This window comes from Pseudophryne corroboree, chromosome 6, assembly GCF_028390025.1.
Source record: "Pseudophryne corroboree isolate aPseCor3 chromosome 6, aPseCor3.hap2, whole genome shotgun sequence".
Taxonomy (NCBI): domain Eukaryota; kingdom Metazoa; phylum Chordata; class Amphibia; order Anura; family Myobatrachidae; genus Pseudophryne; species Pseudophryne corroboree.
This window is the reverse complement of record NC_086449.1, coordinates 263,186,547-263,204,669: the sequence shown is the minus strand read 5'-3', so window position 1 is coordinate 263,204,669 and position 18,123 is coordinate 263,186,547. Positions and strand designations below refer to the sequence as shown.

Here is an 18,123-nt window from a genome sequence, read left to right as displayed (position 1 = left end):
GCTTACTGGTCTGTAGTTACTTGCTTCTTCCTTGCTTCCAGTTCTGTACAGTGGAACTGCATTCACTCTATTCCAGTCCTCTGGAATGGCACCTGTATTTAGTGACTGGTTAAATAATTCTGTTAATGGTGCCACCAGAACATCTTTTAGCTCTTTTAGTATCCTTGGGTGTATCCCATCTGGTCCCATTGATTTATCCACTTTTAGTTTTGAAAGTTCTGTTAGGACCTTCTCCTCTGTAAATGTACTTTCATCTACTTTATTTTTATAAATGTCCTTGCAACTTATCTGTGGCCCCTCCCCTTCTCATTCTGTAGTATATACTAAGCAAAAATAATTATTTAGGTGATCTGCTATTGCCTTGTCTCCCTCCACCAAATTCTCACTCTGTCTTAAGTCTTATTGTTCCTCCATTTGATTTTCTCCTTTCATTTATATACTTGAAAAAAGTTTTGCCCCCTTTATGTACTGACTGGGCCATTTTCTCCTCATCTTCTGCCTTTGCACGTCTGATCACTTTCTTAGCATCCTTCCTCTGTCAAGATACACCTCTTTGTCGTTATTATTTGAGTCCGTTTGTATTTCCAAAAAAGTAATCTTTTTGCTTTCACACTAGTTGAACCACACTGGTTTCCTTTTCATTGTGCTTTTCCTAACCCTTTTGATACAAAGGTCTGTTGCCCTTAGTATTGCACTTTTCAGTTTTTCCCACCTCTCCTGCACTCCTTCAAAGTTCCTCCAGTCCGCCAATGACTCACTTAAACATCTCCCCATTTTTGCAAAGTCAGCATTTCTAAAATCCAACACCTTTATTTTTGTGTGACAGGAGTTGGATCCTGTTTGTATACTAAACCATGCTGCTTGATGATCACTGGATCCCAGGTGCTCACCCACATATATGTCCGATATCCTGTCACCATTTGTGAGAATTAAATCTAATATTGAGTCTTTTCTAGTGGGCTCCCTCACCAATTGCTTGAGAGCTGCTTCCTGTAAGGAATTTAGAAATTTGCCACTTGTAGCTGAACTTGCAAAACCCCCTCCCAATTTACATCAAGTAAATTAAAGTCTCCCATGATTTTGACTTCTCCCTTTAAAGCCATTTTAGCGATGTCCATCAATAGGTTCCTGTCCAAATCCGGCCCCTGGCCTGGTGGTCTATAGATCACCCCAATGCGAATAATGTCCTTCTCCACGGTTTCTGTGGTACATTGAGCCATCAGAAAACAAAGGTTTCACTATCTCACTCAAAAGAATTCTGTATTTCAGAATATTCCGTATTTCAATATATTTGGATATGGGATACTCAACCTGTATAATGCTTTGAATGCTGAGGTGGTGGCCAATTTGTAGTACTTCCTATAGGAGCTAAAATAGGATTTTAATTACGTACCGGTAAATCCTTTTCTCATAGTCCGTAGAGGATACAGGGGATTCATTTAGTACCATGGGGTATAGACGGGTCCACTAGGAGCCATGGACACTAAGAATTTGATAGAGGGAGGAGGCAGCCCACACTATGCCCCTCCTACCAGACTCTAGGAAACTGTGCCCGAGGAGACGGACATACTTTGAGAGAAGGATATAAAAGGATAGTGGTGAGATTCCGAACCAGCACACACAAACAAGAGTAAAGCCAAGCTAACCAAACTTGAAAACAGGAACAGCAACAGCTGAACCAAACAACAATACTTAATCAAGTAACAGTGCAGGAAGTACGAAGCACTGGGCGGGCGCCCAGTATCCTCTACGGACTACGAGAAAAGGATTTACTTGTATGTAATTAAAATCCTATTTTCTCTTACGACCTAGAGGATACTGGGGATCCATTTAGTACCATGGGGAAGTACCAAAGCTCTCAAACCGGGTTGGAGAGTGCTGAGGGTCCTGCAGAACTAATTGACAAAACTGAAGGCCATCAGAGGCCAAAGTATCGAACTTGTAGAACTTAGCAAACGTGTTCGAACCTGACCAAGTAACTGCATGGCAGAGCTGTAAAGCCGAGACACCCCGGCCAGCTGCCCAAGAAGAACCCACCAACCTAGTAGAGTGGGCCTGTACAGATTTTTGAACCGGCAATCCAGCCGTGGAATAAGCATGCTGGATAGTGAGCCTGATCCAGCGTGCAATGGACTGATTCGAAGCAGGACACCCAATCTTATTGGGATCATAAAAAACAAACAGACTCCGATTTTCTGTGACGAGCTGTTCGCTTTACATACACCTTCAAAGCCCTCACAACATCCAAAGACTTTGAAGTAGCAGAGGCATCAGTAACAAACGGAACCACAATAGGTTGGTTGATCACTTTAGGAAGAAATTGCTGACGAGTTCTGAGTTCAGCTCTGTCCTCATGGAAAATTAAATAGGGGCTCTTGTGAGACAATGCCCCCAGCTCCGTCACACGTCTTGCTGAAGCCAAGGCCAACAGTGTGACGGTCTTTCACGTAAGATATTTTACGTCTACTGTAACTATTCAAACCAGTCCGATTGGAGGAATTGCAACCCACATTGAGATCCCAAGGTGCCGTGGGAGACACAAAGGGAGGTTGGATGTGCAGAACACATTTCAAGAACGTCTGGACCTCAGAGAGAGAAGCCAATTGTTTCTGAAAGAAAATGGACAAGGCCAAAATCTGGACTTTTAAGGAGCCCAGACATAGGCCCACATCCACACCTGACTGCAGAAAAAGCAGTAAACATCCCAGATGAAATTCCACCGCAGAATATTTTCTGTTCTCACACCAAGAGACGTATTTCTTCCAAATACGGTGGTAATGTTTAGACGTTACCCCCTTTCTGGCTTGGATCATAGTTAGGATGACTTTGTCAGGGATCCCTCTCCTGGCCAGAATCAGCCGTTCAATGCACAAAATGGTAATCTGCTCAGATTGTGATATCATTCAGGTGCTAAAAGGGAGGGGTAATTCTGTGTAGGAAAAAACAAATGTGTTCCCTAATGCACACCGAGTGAAAAATATTTTACTACATAATAGTCAGATAATACGGAGATCTTAGTTGCATATATATCTGCAGATATAGGGTTAAGCCCCCAGGCCGATCGACAAGGCTTCTCCGTCACAGAATCAGCCGTTCAACTTCCATGCCGTCAAATGTAGCCACTGTAAGTCTTGATAGTCTTGATAGATGAACGGACCCTGTTGCAGAAGATCCTCGCGAAGAGGTAGAGGCCACGGATCTTCGAGTAGCATCTCTAGAAGGTCCGAGTACCAGGCCCTTCTTGGCCAGTCTGGAGCAATGAGTATTGCTTGAACCTTTTCCCTTTTTATTCTTTTGAGAATTCTTGGGATCAGCGGAAGTGGAGGAAACACGTACACCATCTGATAGACCCATTGAGTCGTCAGAGCGTCTACCGCCACTGCCTGTGGGTCTCTCGACCTGGAACAATAACGCTTGAGTTTCTTGTTGAGACGAGAGGCCATCATGTCAATCTGTGGATATCCCCACTGATGTGTCTAGCACCTGAACACTTCCGGGTGAAGGCCCCACTCCCTCGGGTGCAGGTCGTGTCTGCTGAGGAAGTCTGCTTCCCAGTTTTCTACTCCTAGAATGAAGACCGCTGACAACGCCACAGTGTGTTTTTCTGCCCAGAGGAGAATTCTTGTCACCTCTGACATTGCTGCTCTGCTTTTCGTTCCGCCTTGTCGGTTTATGTACATTACCGCCGTCACATTGTCCGACTGGACCTGAATGGCCTGATCTCGCAGAAGATATGAGGCTTGCAGAAGGATTTGAATATAGCCCTGAGTTCCAGAATGTTGATTGGAAGGACTACTTCCGGACTTGAGCATCTTCCCTGAAACTGCACCCCCTGGGTGACTGCTCCCCAACCTCTGAGGCTTGCGTCTGTGGTTAGTAGAATCCAATTCTGAATCCTGAACTGTTGATCCTCGATTAGGTGAGAAGACTGCAGCCACCATAGAAGAGAAATCCTGGCTCTTGGCGACATACGGATCCTCTGGTGCATGTGAAGATGCGATCTGGACCATTTGTCCAGCAGATCGAGGTGGAAAGGTCTTGTGTGAAACCTTCCGTACTGAAGTGTCTTAAGAGGCTACCATTTTCCTCAGAAGTCGAATGCATAGATGCACTGATATCCGGGTTGGCTTCAGGACATCCCGAACCATCGACTGGATTACCAATGCCTTTTCCAACGGAAGGAACACTTTCTGCGTCTCTTTGTCCAGTATCATTCACAGGAATGGAAGCCTCCGTGTTGGCTCTAGGTGAGATTTCGGATGGTTCAGAATCCACCCGTGATTCTGCAGTAGTTTGGTTGAGAGGGCAATGCATCATCTCTGCCATCGCCTTGGTGAACACCCTCGGTGCCGTGGAGAGACCAAATGGCAGGGCCTGGAACTAGTAGTGACTGTCCTGCAGTGCAAACCATAAATAAGCCTGATGGGGTGGCCAGATCGAAATGTGAAGGTATGCATCCTTGATATCCAGAGACATTGGGACTTCCCCTTCCTCCAGACCTGAGATCACCGCTCTCAGAGACTCCATCTTGAATTTGAACACTCGTAAGTACGGGTTCAACGGCTTGAGGTTCAAAATTGGCCTTACCGAACCGTTTGGTTTCGGTACTACAAATAAGTTGGAATAATACCCCTTGTTTTGCAGAAGAGGTGGGACTGGAACAATGACTTGAGTCTGCACCAGTTTCTAAATGGCGCCCTGTAACGTTATACTTGCGTCTTGTGAAACTGGTAAGCCTGATTAGAAGAATCTGTGAGGTGGGAGCTCTTGGAACTCCAGTCTGTAGCCCTGAAAAATAAGATTTATGACCCAGGGATCCTGGCATGAACTTGTCCAGATGTGACTGAAGAATTTTAGCAGGGCTCCCATACGCGAGTCTTCCAGGCATCGTGGTCCACCCTAATGCGGAAGGCTTTGAGGAAGCAGAGCCTGAGCTGTGTTCCTGAGAACCGGCAGTTGCTGGTTTGCGTGGTTTACCTCTAGCGCCTCTGGTGGCTGTAGAAGAATCTCTGGTTTTGAACTTAAACTTGGCTGTCTGAAAGGACTGCAAACTGGAAGCTGAGTAGGCCTTCCTGGCCGGGGGAGCTGCGGAAGGAAGCAGTAGCTTTGGAGATCCATTTATCCAGTTCATCTTCAAATAAGGCCTCTCCTGTAAATGGGAGGCCTTCCACGCCTTTCCTGGAGTCTGCATCAGCATTCCACTGGTGTAGCCATAAGCCCCTGTGTGCTGACACTGCCATAGCCGTGGTGCGTGCATTAAGCACGCCTATTTCTTTTATGGCTTCCACCATAAAGTTTGCAGAGTCCTGTATATGTTGCAGGAGTAAAACAATCTCCCCCCCTAGATAATAATCTAACCCCTCAATTAGGTTACCTGACCATTTAGCAATGGCTTTAGTGATCCACGCACATGCTATAGTGGGTCTCTGGGCCACCCCAGATGCTATGTACAAGGATTTGAGTGTGGTCTCAATTCTACGATCAGCCATGTCTTTCAGGGAGTCTGCAACAGGGACAGGTAGTACTATTTTCCGTGACAGCCTGTATACTGATGCGTCCACTATCTGTGGATTTTCCCATTTTTTCTTATCCTCAGGAGGAAAAGGAAAGGATGAGAGTAACCTCTTACGGATTTGAAATTTCCTATCAGGCTTAACCCACGGTTCTTCAAACAGGGTATTCAGTTCCTTTGATACGGGAAAAGTGACTGAGGATTTTTTTTTTACATTAAAATAAGATTCCTCACACTCCTCTGTCACCTTATCAGGAATTTGCAGAACGTCTCTGATAGCTTCTATAAGAGCCTCTATTCCCTGTGACTGACCAGCATCCCCCGCCCCCCACCACCACCACCCCCTGAGTCCACCTCACCTTCCTCCATGTCTGACCCTATATCATCAGAATCAGACTGCAGGATATGGGCCAGAGTACGTTTTTGTGGACAAATGGTAGGGGTCTGAGATGCTGGTTTGGGGACTGAGTCTCTATTCATAAACTCATCCACAGACTGTCTTAAGTATTGCGGGGCCGATTTAGTAGAAATATTGGAAATAATTTCTTTAATGGAATCCAGCCATGCTGGTTCAGCCCCGCTAGCCTGGAAAGGTGCACTACACTGAGTACACAGTAGTGAGCCCTCTGGGGAAGAGGAACACTCTGCCGTACATGAAAAACACTCTTTGCCTGACATATTGTAAATGTGACAGCACACACACAGGAAAATGTTAAAAGCACAATTAACCCACAAAGAGCCCTTCCAGGGAGACACAGAGATATTATGGAGCCAGCATACAGCGCCCTTATTGCTAATGCCAAGCTTAGCCGAGTCGCAGACGAAGTACCCAGATTGGGGATTTAGTACACTAATAGTCGCTCCTCCCCCTGCTATGACCCCCTGGTACCGCTGAGGACTCTGAGGAGTCTCTCCGGAGGAGCTGCGCGTCCCTGTCAGTTAGTGTCTGTGTCCACTGCAGAGGGAAAATGGCGCTGGTGAGCTGCTAGATCCACTCATAGTGAAGCCCCACCCCCTCTATGGCGCGCGGGCTTCCCGCTTTTTTTATACTAGCTGAGGTAATTTAGTGCTTAAAATGGAGCCAGATCCGTTTTAAGTCTTTGTTGCCAGTGTGGGTACTGTGTACAGTGTACTGAGACTCAGTTTGCCCCCTCAGAAGCTGTGCGTCTGCACTGTGTACTGAGTCTGGAGATGCAGTGTGCCCCAGTTAGAAGCCGTGCGTCTCCGTACCCTCATGCCACCATAATGGCCGGCAACCCGCTAATCGGGACGCCGGCTTAGTACTCACCACTCTTCATTCTACTGGCTCTGTTAAAGGGTGGCGGCGTGCCGTGGGAATGTACGCTCGCCATGGTGGGGCTTGCGAATAGTTCCCTCAGGAGCTAGTGTCCTGTCAGCGGGGAACGGGACCATTAACCCTTCAAGAGGTTGACCTGTGTCCCACCCCCCAGTCCCACGAAGCAGGCAGGCTGGTGCCAGCCAGTGCTGCCTGAAAATAACAAACAGAAAAATTAATTCAGAAAACTCTTCAGGAGCTTCCATAAGCGTGACCGGCTCCTCTGGGCCCAATTCCTAAACTGAGTCTGGTAGGAGGGGCATAGAGGGAGCAGCCAGCCCACACTATCAAATCCTTAAAGTGCCCATTGCTCCTAGTGGACCCGTTTATACCCTATGGTACTAAATGGATCCCCAGTATCCTCTAGGATGTAAGAGAAAATTAACTCAAGGCTTTATCTTCTGCTAGATCCCAATGTCAGGGTAAACAAATTATTTTTATGTTTATTGTGCAAAATCCAAAATGACATAAAATTATCCTGGGTTTGTTGGTGGGCTGCAGGAGGCGACTGACATTTGTTCTGCCGTAGGTTTATATCCAAAGCAAAAGTAATAGAAAATCGAAATAATTATCCCAGGAATTATTTTTTTTATGTTTTCTTTATTACATCAACTATGTATAGTTTTTTTTAAAATATATACTTAGGTTTAGTTAACATTTTCTGGCACGTTATATCCATTAACCATTAAGCATAAGGATTTAAACAAAATGCTAAAAAAAAAAAAAAAAAAAAACACTTACCAATATCTATATCAGTAAAGCCGTCTGCACTTATGGCATCTGCTGTGCTCTTGTCAATTGTGTCTAAACACAGTTTAGCCAACTGAGGTTCATCAAAAAGCCGAGCCTGGGAGTAAACGAAAAATATAAATCCAGTGGTATGGAAGCAGTTCTTAAGATGTTCAAATGTATGGAACAGGCCTGGCCAACCTTTGGCTCTCCAGCTGTTGAAAAACTACAAGTCCCAGCATTCCCTGCCACAGTTTTGCTATTAGGGAATTTTAAAACTGTGGCAGAGCATGCTGGGATGTGTAGTTTCACAACAACTGGAGAGCCACAGGTTGGCCAGGCCTGGTACAGAAGGTGAGCATGTTTTCTATTGTGTAGTGGGATGCCAGCTTGTACCTGGGAGTGTGATTGTGTTCCACATGTGACTTTTTTTTATTTTTTTTGTGGGGGGGGTCTGTCCAAAAGGCTTAGGCCCGGTACGTACCTGGCCAATCCGATGGGTGAAGGGACCCTGCATTAGCAAGTGCGTACACATTTGCACAATACTGGGGACGGCGGCGCAATGTAGGATGCATCATACACAATATCTTCTGGTTGGCCGTGCAGCATTGGTGACCGAAATATATTGTATGCGGCCCTCAGGAGTGTGTAATTGGGCATACACACTTAATGGTATGCCCGATTTATCATTTTGATTTGCCCAGAAATGTCAAATTGGGTCGATATCATTTAAGTGTGCTCCCAGCCTTAGATAATGTTGCTGAGTTCTATTTCTGTTGTGCTTGCTGTATACAGAGTTATGTACTGTATATTGGGCATGATTCAGAAATGGATCCATTGTCAACGTTGTGCGATATGAAGCATTTTTTCCCCACTGCACATGCGTATAGGTCATATAGCTCCTACTCACTGGCTGATTACCGGCAGACGTGCCCGAAGGCCGGTACGAGATCGTTCATATCTTTCAGTGTAATCGGCCAGTGTGTAGGGCCCTTTAATGTGCACGTGCCGCAATGGTCTTGTTATGGCGGTCGCAGAGCAGATTTATTTGCAAAGTGAGTTACAGACAGGGGGTGTTATAGGGAAGTGGCGACTTAAACGCCCGTGTGTCATGACAGAGATCCTGTACGCAGTTACAATGGTTCTGGTGTCTTACTTCCTACGGCCATGCTGCACAACCATAGGGTTACTTCCAAAGGTGGAATAAATCGCAGCAGCGATGGCATTTGTGTACATCTCCGAATCCGGCCCCTAGCTTAGACTTGTTACTTTTATATTTATACGGTATAGTGCATTTACATTGTTTAACTGGTCCTGTAAAAAAATGCTGGTGTCGCTAAGCATTGGTGTATATTCTGGTATCCGGTCAGATGGTCGACCACTATTGGTCGACATTGACATGGTCGACATGGACAAATGGTCGACGCTTGAAAAGGTCGGCATGAGTTTTTCACATTTTTTCTTTTTTGGAACTTTTTCATAGTTTACGATCCACGTGGACTACTATTGGGAACAGTAACCTGTGCCGAGCGCAGCAGCAGCGGAGCGAGGCAGCCATGCGAGGGGATGCGGTGCACTAATTGGGGTTTACCGTCACTTTACGCAGAAAACGCCACCAAAACAAGTTTTAAAAAAAAGCATGTCGACCTTTCCATGTGGCGACCATTTTCATGTGTCGATCATTAGTCCACGTCGACCATGTAAATGTCGACCAATAGTGGTCAACCTAATGAGTGTCGACCTTAACATTGTCGACCATTCATACCGGAACCATATATTCTTTATTCCACTGAATATTCTCTCTATTGTTATTTAAGCCACTACCTAGGCTGCTTATAAAATATCGTTTTTGGATGTGGTTGAAAAAAAAACTAAATTTGTTTACATGTGAGCTTTCTTAGCTGTGATGTGAGTGTACATTGGTAGCAATGTTGTAGCCTAGATGTGAGTGCATGCTATCCCTGATGACATGACTAACCAAGACCTCATATTTCTGTTGTGCTGGAGACTTACAGATTTGTCCTTGTATACAAATATAGGCACTTATTATAATTGTTTTTTTTATCATTATTTTTTTACAATAACAAAAGCTTGTCTAATTGTCATACAAGTAACTAATCCCGCAATCAGACAACCTGGAATGACTAGAATTCATCATTCACCTCTGTTCACAATAGGGTGTCTGTTTATTTAAAATGTACAGCATATCTGATTTACTAACCTTACGCATTTTTCCAGTAACCTACAGCATTGCTTTCATTGTCTGCTTACACAGATACAAGCTGGTTGTGGTTCACTACAGGTTGTGTAGCTTAATGTAATGTTCTGAAATGTTGAGTAAAAATCCCAGGTATGTGAATATTATAAGGTGTCGTGTGACTTATGACTTATTTATAAACTGTTAAGCATGGCACTCAGTCACATACCTCTTGGCTACAGACAGAAATACACACTGCTACTAAACATGTCCAGAAATAAACTAGTACATTTCTCCTGACTTCCAAACTATGCAGCCATTTTATCATAAGCAGCTCACATGCCTTGAATCACAATGGCAATTATTTTCTGTCAGCTATCATCAGGATGCCAAATGCCAAGCTCACATGTAGTGTGCCTACTTGTATTATTGATTTCATTGTAATGCCAGTGCTATACTGTGTCTAATTTGCATCTTTTACCTCAATGAGTTCTAACTTTCCACTTAATTTTCCACGAGGCAGACTCTTCAGCTAAGATACAGTTTGAATACAGTTGTCATTTTTTTTTTCAGCATTCATTACATTTTTCCAAAATATTCAGCCGCATTGGTATTTCAGTCTTTCCAGCTTCTGGATTATAAATACCAATAGAGAAACCTAATTATATAATTTTTCTTGGACATTTCTAGTGCAGCTGCACAATCCAAGCCATGACTCGTAAAGCAAAGGGTGTTCTCTGCAGAATATGTATGTGCTATTTAAATAATTTGTAATAAAAATCAGATCTCTAAGTTACTACAGATCTCTAAGCAACCTTCGACGCAAAGGTTGTGTCACGGGGGGAGAGGGAGAGTTAACATGCCAACTTTAGAAATAAATTGAATGTCCAGATCTGCAACTTATACCCCGTTTCCACTGCAACCCAGGAAATTTCCGGGCCTATCAACCTAGCAATTTCCAGGGTCTCAGGTCTGTGACCCTGGTAGGGAGCAGGTCTGGGGACCCGGAAGTTTGGGCCTAATTCAGACCTGATCATAGATGTGCGAAGAAACGGGGGAATGCCCAGTACAGGGCTAGTCCGCCCCGCATGCCAGGCTCTCTTTATCTAGTTTGCATTGTATCCATGAGTTACCTGAGTGAGGAGCAGGAAGGCGTTATCCGCCCTAAGATGCTTGGTGAGGAAATCCACGCAGTAAGCCTCCAGAGCTGGAACAGCGTATTTCTTAGCAGTGTATAGCGTGGTCATCACTGTCTCTGGGCCAATATGTACTTCGTCAGAGTAAAGAAATCTAACATGGAAACAAATGGACATTTTGTGACAAGTGAAGTACTATTCATGTCAACAGTGTCAAAATGGAAATCTGTTTCAAATGCATAAGCTATTAATAAGCGAAATATATATTCTACAATAATTCCCCGATCGTAAGCTTTCCAATAAGCACTTTTTCGATACAAAGCTTTTTTATTTTATGTTTATATCTGTTTTACGCTTAAATATTTCATATTCATTTTTAATAACTAATGACTGGTAATGTGCAGATGCCGAATGCTCCCGTAACCCCGCTGCTTACCTATTGGAAGCAGTCCCGGTTTGCGAACAGGGTTCCTCCTGTATCTCTCCACCACGGTCCATCTTCTTCTGCCGGATGCCATGGGCTTGTGTGCCTGTGTGAAGTTCACACGGGTGCACTAGTACTAGCACTGACAGATTTTCACTGCTACGAAAGTAGCAGTGAAAAGATTTGAGGAGACAGCTGATTTTCGCATCAGCTGTCTCTGCTTCGGAGCAATGAATTGCTCTAGCGCTCGCGGCAAGGACATAATGTTAATTATCGGGTGCCGATATTTGAAATTACTTATAATTTGCAACATTTTTTGTGTAGTTAGGCAATAACAATAAACACTTCAGACTTACAGGGACAAAACTTCCACAGGCAAATTGTGAAAGTCTAGGACTGTCTCTAGAAATTAAAGGAAGTTGGAAACTCATTAGATTTATTTTATTTAATGTTTTCTTTTTGATTGTTTTTTAGATGGGGAATTTGCAAGATAATTTATTGTTTTACTTAGGCAAAAAAATAGCAGTCTATCAATTTATTACGATATATCCGTGATTTCCAATGTGTGTGCCAGGAATCCATAGCACCAGGCTGAAAGTGCCGCAAGAATTTCCAGGTAACACGGGATATACAGGTAAGTTACCGGCCATCGATCGTATACATGGACTATGGACCTGATTCAGAGGTGGATGCTATTCTGATGTTTGTAGAGTTGAGCATTTTTTTTTGTACTGCGCATGCGTCAGAGTCGCACTGCACACACATGGCAATTGATTAGCTACAGTGGATGCAGTGAGGATTTATTCGCTAAAAGTGAGTGACAGATAGTGAGCATTTGTGGGACGTAAATAGGGTGTGGCTTCAAAAACAGAGATGTGTCGCGACCGTTTCAGGGGTATGTCTGAGCCTGCGATGACAAATTCATATGCAGCTGTAAAGGCTTCAGCAGTTTACTTGCAGCAGACATTCTGAGCAACTTTAGGATTGCTTAGATGATTGATGGTGCAACCGATTGTGCATCTTTGCTTCATATCAGATGGTATCAGGATGATAGATCTACAGTAAACTAATAGTCAATAGATTAACACCATATGGTCGACATGCATTAGGTTGACGGGTATAAAAGGTCGACATGTTTCAATGGTCAACACAAGTTGTTGTGTTTTTCAACTTTATCATCCTTTACCATCCTTGTGGACTACGATTGAGAATAGTGCAGCGGTAGCAGAGCAAGGCACCTTGCCCGAAGCATGGCAGGTGAAGCAGTACACTAATTGGGGTCACGTGGTTAAACATAGAAAATGACACTAAAAAACACTTAGAGAACGTAACGTGTCAACCTTTTATTGTGTCGACCATTGTCATCTCAACCTTTTGTACATCTCAACCATTTCTATTGTCTACCTTTTTCCATGTCGATCTTTGGCGTCTTGATTTTTTGTGGTCGACCTAATAACGGTCTATATGTTTCCTGTAGATCTAATAAACCAAACCTGTATCAGACACCACCAGTTGGCCTCTCTGTACAAATCCCTGCGGCAAAGTCATTAACATATTTTCACAGATCTGCTGCGTACAAATTTGGGACAGGATTTGCGTCCACCTCTGAATCCGGCCTATGTTTGAATTAAATAATAAACTTGTTGTATTTAACCATGGACTCCAACATTACTCCTATTTATCCAGGATTCTTGTTTTGTTTATGGCAATGTATTACCATTGTTGTGCCAGGAAATATGAATCATGTGTTATCTGGGTGAACAATTCTAATTCAGACCTGATCGCAGCAGCAACATTTTCCTCTAATGGGCAAAACCATGTGCACTGCAGGTGGGGAAGATATAACATGTGCAGAGAGAGTTAGATTTGGGTGTGGTGTATTCAAACTGAAATCTAAATTGCAGTGTAAAAATAAAGCAGTCAGTATTTACCCTGCACAGAAACAAGATAACCCACCCAAATCTAACTCTCTCTGCACATGTTATATCTGCCCCACCTGCACTGCACATGGTTTTACCCATTAGAGAAAAAATAATTTTCTGCTGCAATCAGGTCTGAATTAGGCCTAATGTCTCACATCACTAAACATCTTCAAACGGTACTATAAAGGTATCATTTATTTGTTTTATATGGTACAAATCATAGATAGGAAATACACCCTAATCTGCTATGGAAAACTTGCACAGTAGTTGTAACACATTTATTTTTTAAGTACAGAGTCAAAATGAGTTTCTGCAAGAGTATGTAAATGAAACAAAGTGAACACACATACTGTATGTACAACTGTGTCATGTTTAGGTGACGAGGATGATCATTTCACAGTTGGAAGGGAATCTACATTACGGATAGTATGCTTTATCACGTGTATATTCCTGCATGTTTCTATTCTTTATTAGTTGCATTAGCTCATGTGTCTTTGTGCATGTATATTGATGCTATGTTAAAAGCTGTTTAGCTAAGCTAGACTGTATAGTTTGCTTTGGATGTTGTTGAGATCATGATGCCCACTGACGCTGCAGAACTGGGCAGATGTCTCGGACAGTAAACACTTTCTGTGACTCATCACTAAGGATTTGGATTACTAGATACTGACCCCGGGATATTTTGAATTAAGTGGCCAATGAGTGACCATGTACATGAATAAAACAGCTGCAGGCTATGATATGGGTATTGGTGATTCCAAAAGTACCCCATGAAACCTAAGGTCATTGTTTCTTGCCTAGAGTATAATTCACTAGCTTTACTGAATTAGGAAAGTAATGAGGTAAAATATAGTATGTAAAAGTATTGAAACTAAAGATCCAGTCATCTTTTGGCAATGTTGTTGAGTACCTGAGAAGTGCCAGGAAAGCTGATGGCTCCACATCTGGTAGGTCAATCTCTGTCGAAGTGGTGGCCATCCCACCATTAAACATTGCATCAAACACAGCACTCCCTGTAGCCAAGACAAATTTGTGGGATGGTATCTTTTGGGCCTGCATGCCCTTCCCCACAACAAATTTCACATCACTTAGCAGCTCATTGTTGAAGAGGAAAGCAAACCTCTCTTTAAGGGACCGCTTAGTAGCCTGCCAGTTATATGTAGGTTCCCGGTCCAGCCCATGGGGCAGTGGAGGTGTTGCTGTTTGCAGACCAGATGTTCCCTCTGTGGTTTTCTGCACCTCACTAATGGGTACATTGGAAGCATCTTCATTTCCAAGAGCAGCCACACTTCCTGATTTAGCCATAATGTCCTAAGCCAGGAAACAGAAATAAAACATGTCACCGTCAGTGGAAGTTAGAATACAGGACTGGGGAATTGGATGTATTGTCCCATACAGGTTTAATAATTATTTGTCAATACCTCAACTAATGTGCACTCTCCACCTGTTGTGTCACTTTATAGGTAAATCTTCTGTTGTACATCGTATTCATATTATATGTATTCCTTATGTGTATAGCACAAACAATATGTGTATAGCACAAACTATATGAATAAATCGCGTCTGAATATTTGTTACAACTGCTATCACTTTAGTAAAGATACAACATAAATAGATGCTGAATTACCACTAGAATTCATCACTTTTCAGATCATAAATCTTCCTAAACATACAAATGAAAGCCAGATTATAATGTGTTGAGTCCTTTTAATCTATATCTGTTACACAGCACCAACCTAAATATACTTCATGATAGGTACTTAATATCTAAAATTTTCTTTATGTAGTTGCATCAGAGAAGTGCAGTTTGCTTACCCTTCTGTAGTGTCTTGTCTGTGCCTTTTGGCATCCTCAGCAAGTAGAACCTTGTAAGATTACTTCAGGCTTCTTACTAGGGAAGGGTATGTACATACAGTTATTTAATTTCCATGGAAGCAGATAGCTGTGCTGTTTTCAAGACTTAATCGCTATGTCTAGCTTATGAAATAAACATTATGAGTTGTTGCAGTGGCTCACCTCTTTCCTGGTTGCTCTATGTTTTACACCATAAGGCGACACAAACACCCCTCACATGCTTATGATATTGGAATCTGCCGAGAGGGTTGGCTAAGATTTATTACATTTTGCTCCTGGTACTTGTAAACCAGCTGCTAGCTTGGCTGACTTTAAATAGCTTTTTGATATCAGAAGTGTCTAAAATGTTTTACTTATACCCCTTTTCCACTAGCTCAAAAAACACGGGTAAATGCACGGGGGCGCGCATTTACCCGTGTTTTTGGCTAGTGGAAAAGAGTCCCTCCGCAAAAACCAGGATCAAGTGACCCGTGAATCCTACCGGGGGAGCTACCAGGGTAGGACACGGGAATGATCCGGGTAGAATTGTAGTGTAAACGGAAGCCGTGTTGATGCGACGCGGATCCCGTTTACACTGTATGGAAGGGCGGCACTGGGAGATCATGTTATCTCCCAGTGCCGCCCCTGCCGCGTCACTAGCTGCGTCACCAACCCAGCAATATGCCGGAATGGTGACTGCTGATGGGAAAGGGGCCGTCGATGCAGGTCACAGCCGGGTAGCACCCGTGTCAGGCTCCCGGCTGCAACCCGCATCGTAATGGAAAAGGGGTATAAATAAAAGGGTCTATTTTCAAAATTCACAGTATTGGTGATACATTGTGCTGTCCAGTCATAACATGCAAACCAATCCTTCTCCGCTTTACTGGGCCTCATTTACTAATTGCATGAGGGCAGAGACAAATCCCTATTGGCAGAGCCATAACTTTTTGGTGCTTTGTGCCCTTCAAGAGGGGGCAGCCAGATCGGCACAGCTGATGGTGGTGCAGGGGTCCTGACTTAATATAGAGGTGGTGTCGGGGCATAATCTGTCACGTGACGTGGCTATAGAGGCTGTGTGGGTAGCGTGGCTGCACAAACCTGTAATTATGGCCACGCTGTCCCACTATGCAATGCCAAGGCTACTGCGCGAATTGCGTCATCGGGATCTCAGACTAACCACTTCACTGGTGGTTGTATAGCAGATCAGACAGCTCCAGAAAACTCTCCCACGTATCCAATCCCCTGAAGCCACACACAAGATAGATCTGCTCAACTACAAAGTTGATTATTTTTTACTAAAGTATAATGTGTTTCTTCAAGCTTCATATAGTTAGAATTTGCAGGTTTCCAATACAGGAGCAAATAGCCCCATGAGTAAAGCATCTGACTGCACTGTGAGACAATGTTTAGAGCAGTGGTTCCCAAACGCGGTCATCAAGGCACCACAACAGTCCTGGGGGTAAATTACCTAAAGTTTGATTTGGGATTAAAGTGTATGAATCAATAAAATAAACTGAAATTGATTCTAAAATCAAACTGCAAAATCCCTTAAAAAATACCTCATTTACTAATAATCGATTTTGCATTCAGTTTTCAAATCAAATTTGATTATGGTTGATTTATAACAAGGAATTTTGTGTTCAGTTTTGGAATTCATTTCCAAAAACGAACATGAAATCACATGGCAAATCGAACTCGACTTCCTCATTCCTTCCTTTTGGGACAAATATTTTACATGCACACTAATTAATAGGGGGAAAAATTGGAAACACGTGTACACACTCTAGAAAACTGAAAGTGAATGTGGAAGGGAGTTATTTTGTTTTCTTAACCATACAAAACTAATGTTTGTTTCTGTTTAGATAAGCATATAAGTTTAAAGTGCTTATTTTGGCTGGTACAAAATTAGAACATTACCCAAAAATCTTCCTTTACACTGTTTTATACATGAACACCTAACTGTAGTTTATAATTTTGTGTTATTTAAATGTAAAAAAAAAAAATCAAACTACTTACAGCTGAAATAGTTGGCAAAAAGTATAGACCTAATCTGCCTTCCACTTTCTGTGCTCACATAGTTATTGGTAACAAAAGTTCTGCCTGCCTACCAATTGAATGGTGTAAAAGCTCAAATCTCCTGTTTCTTATTATTCTTTTCATTTAATTCATTTCAAGTTCGATTTTGAGTTCGATTTGCATTCAATTTGCAAATCAAATGTTCGTAAATGAGGGGATCCTATATTTGACTACGGGAAAACATCAGTGCTTTGCTGAAATTAGATTTTGAGTGGAATTCTGTTTTATGTTCAATTTGACATTTGATTTTGCCTTTAGTAAATCTCCAAAGTCAAAATTGAATGGAAACCGCATGGAAATAGAATGCCAAGTCCCTCAAAACTGAAAATCGAACATTAGTTAATATACCCCCAGGTTTAAGGGATATTCCTGCTTTTGCACAGATTGTATAATTTAGCTGACTGAGGTACTAATTAAGTCACCTGTACCTAAGCATGGATATCCTTAAAACCTGCACTGTTGGGGTGTCTTGAGGACCATGTTTGAGAACCACTGGTATAGTGTGTTATGGGTTCTAGTCTCAGGTATAACAGTGTTTTAAAATGTGTTTGTTAACTAAAGGAGAATGTGACTGAAGGTGAGTAGCGATAGAAAAAAAATAGGTGGACAGGAGGAAATAGAATATTCACAGGTGTCCCCGTACTCTTTGATTGCACAGGTATGCACCTAGTATTGGAGAGATATAGCAACAAGATTTCATTTTGTGGTGTTGATAACCAGAATAAGAGGAAATATTTTTAGTGGTATTTATTTCTGTGCAGGGAGACGTATAGTCCTTTTCACTTCCCAAAAGATCTTTCTCTTACGTCCTAGAGGATCAGGGCTGGGGCAAGGTCTCTCTGCACCCTAGGCAAAGCTTCAGTCTAGCGCCCCCTAACCTGAACCCCTCCCTTCTTTTATCACCACCTCTCGGAAGGGAGATGCAGGTGGCCACTAGGTGGGCTGGGGTAAAATGCAT

General features: G+C 42.9%; 1 protein-coding gene across 1 annotated transcript in view; it reads right to left on the bottom strand.

Annotated features, from left to right (window-relative positions):
- BTBD1 (BTB domain containing 1) overlaps positions 1–15,232 on the bottom strand; it is a 35,013-nt gene extending 19,781 nt beyond the window's left edge. Inside the window, exons 1-4 of the mRNA XM_063925969.1 lie at positions 15,072–15,232; positions 14,167–14,567; positions 10,908–11,064; positions 7,590–7,695 (exon numbers count right to left, since the gene is read on the bottom strand). Coding sequence (XP_063782039.1) covers positions 7,590–7,695; positions 10,908–11,064; positions 14,167–14,561 — 658 coding nt within the window. The 5' untranslated portion in view covers positions 14,562–14,567; positions 15,072–15,232. The remainder of the gene's footprint in view (positions 1–7,589; positions 7,696–10,907; positions 11,065–14,166; positions 14,568–15,071) is intronic.
- Positions 15,233–18,123: the final 2,891 nt, after the last annotated feature.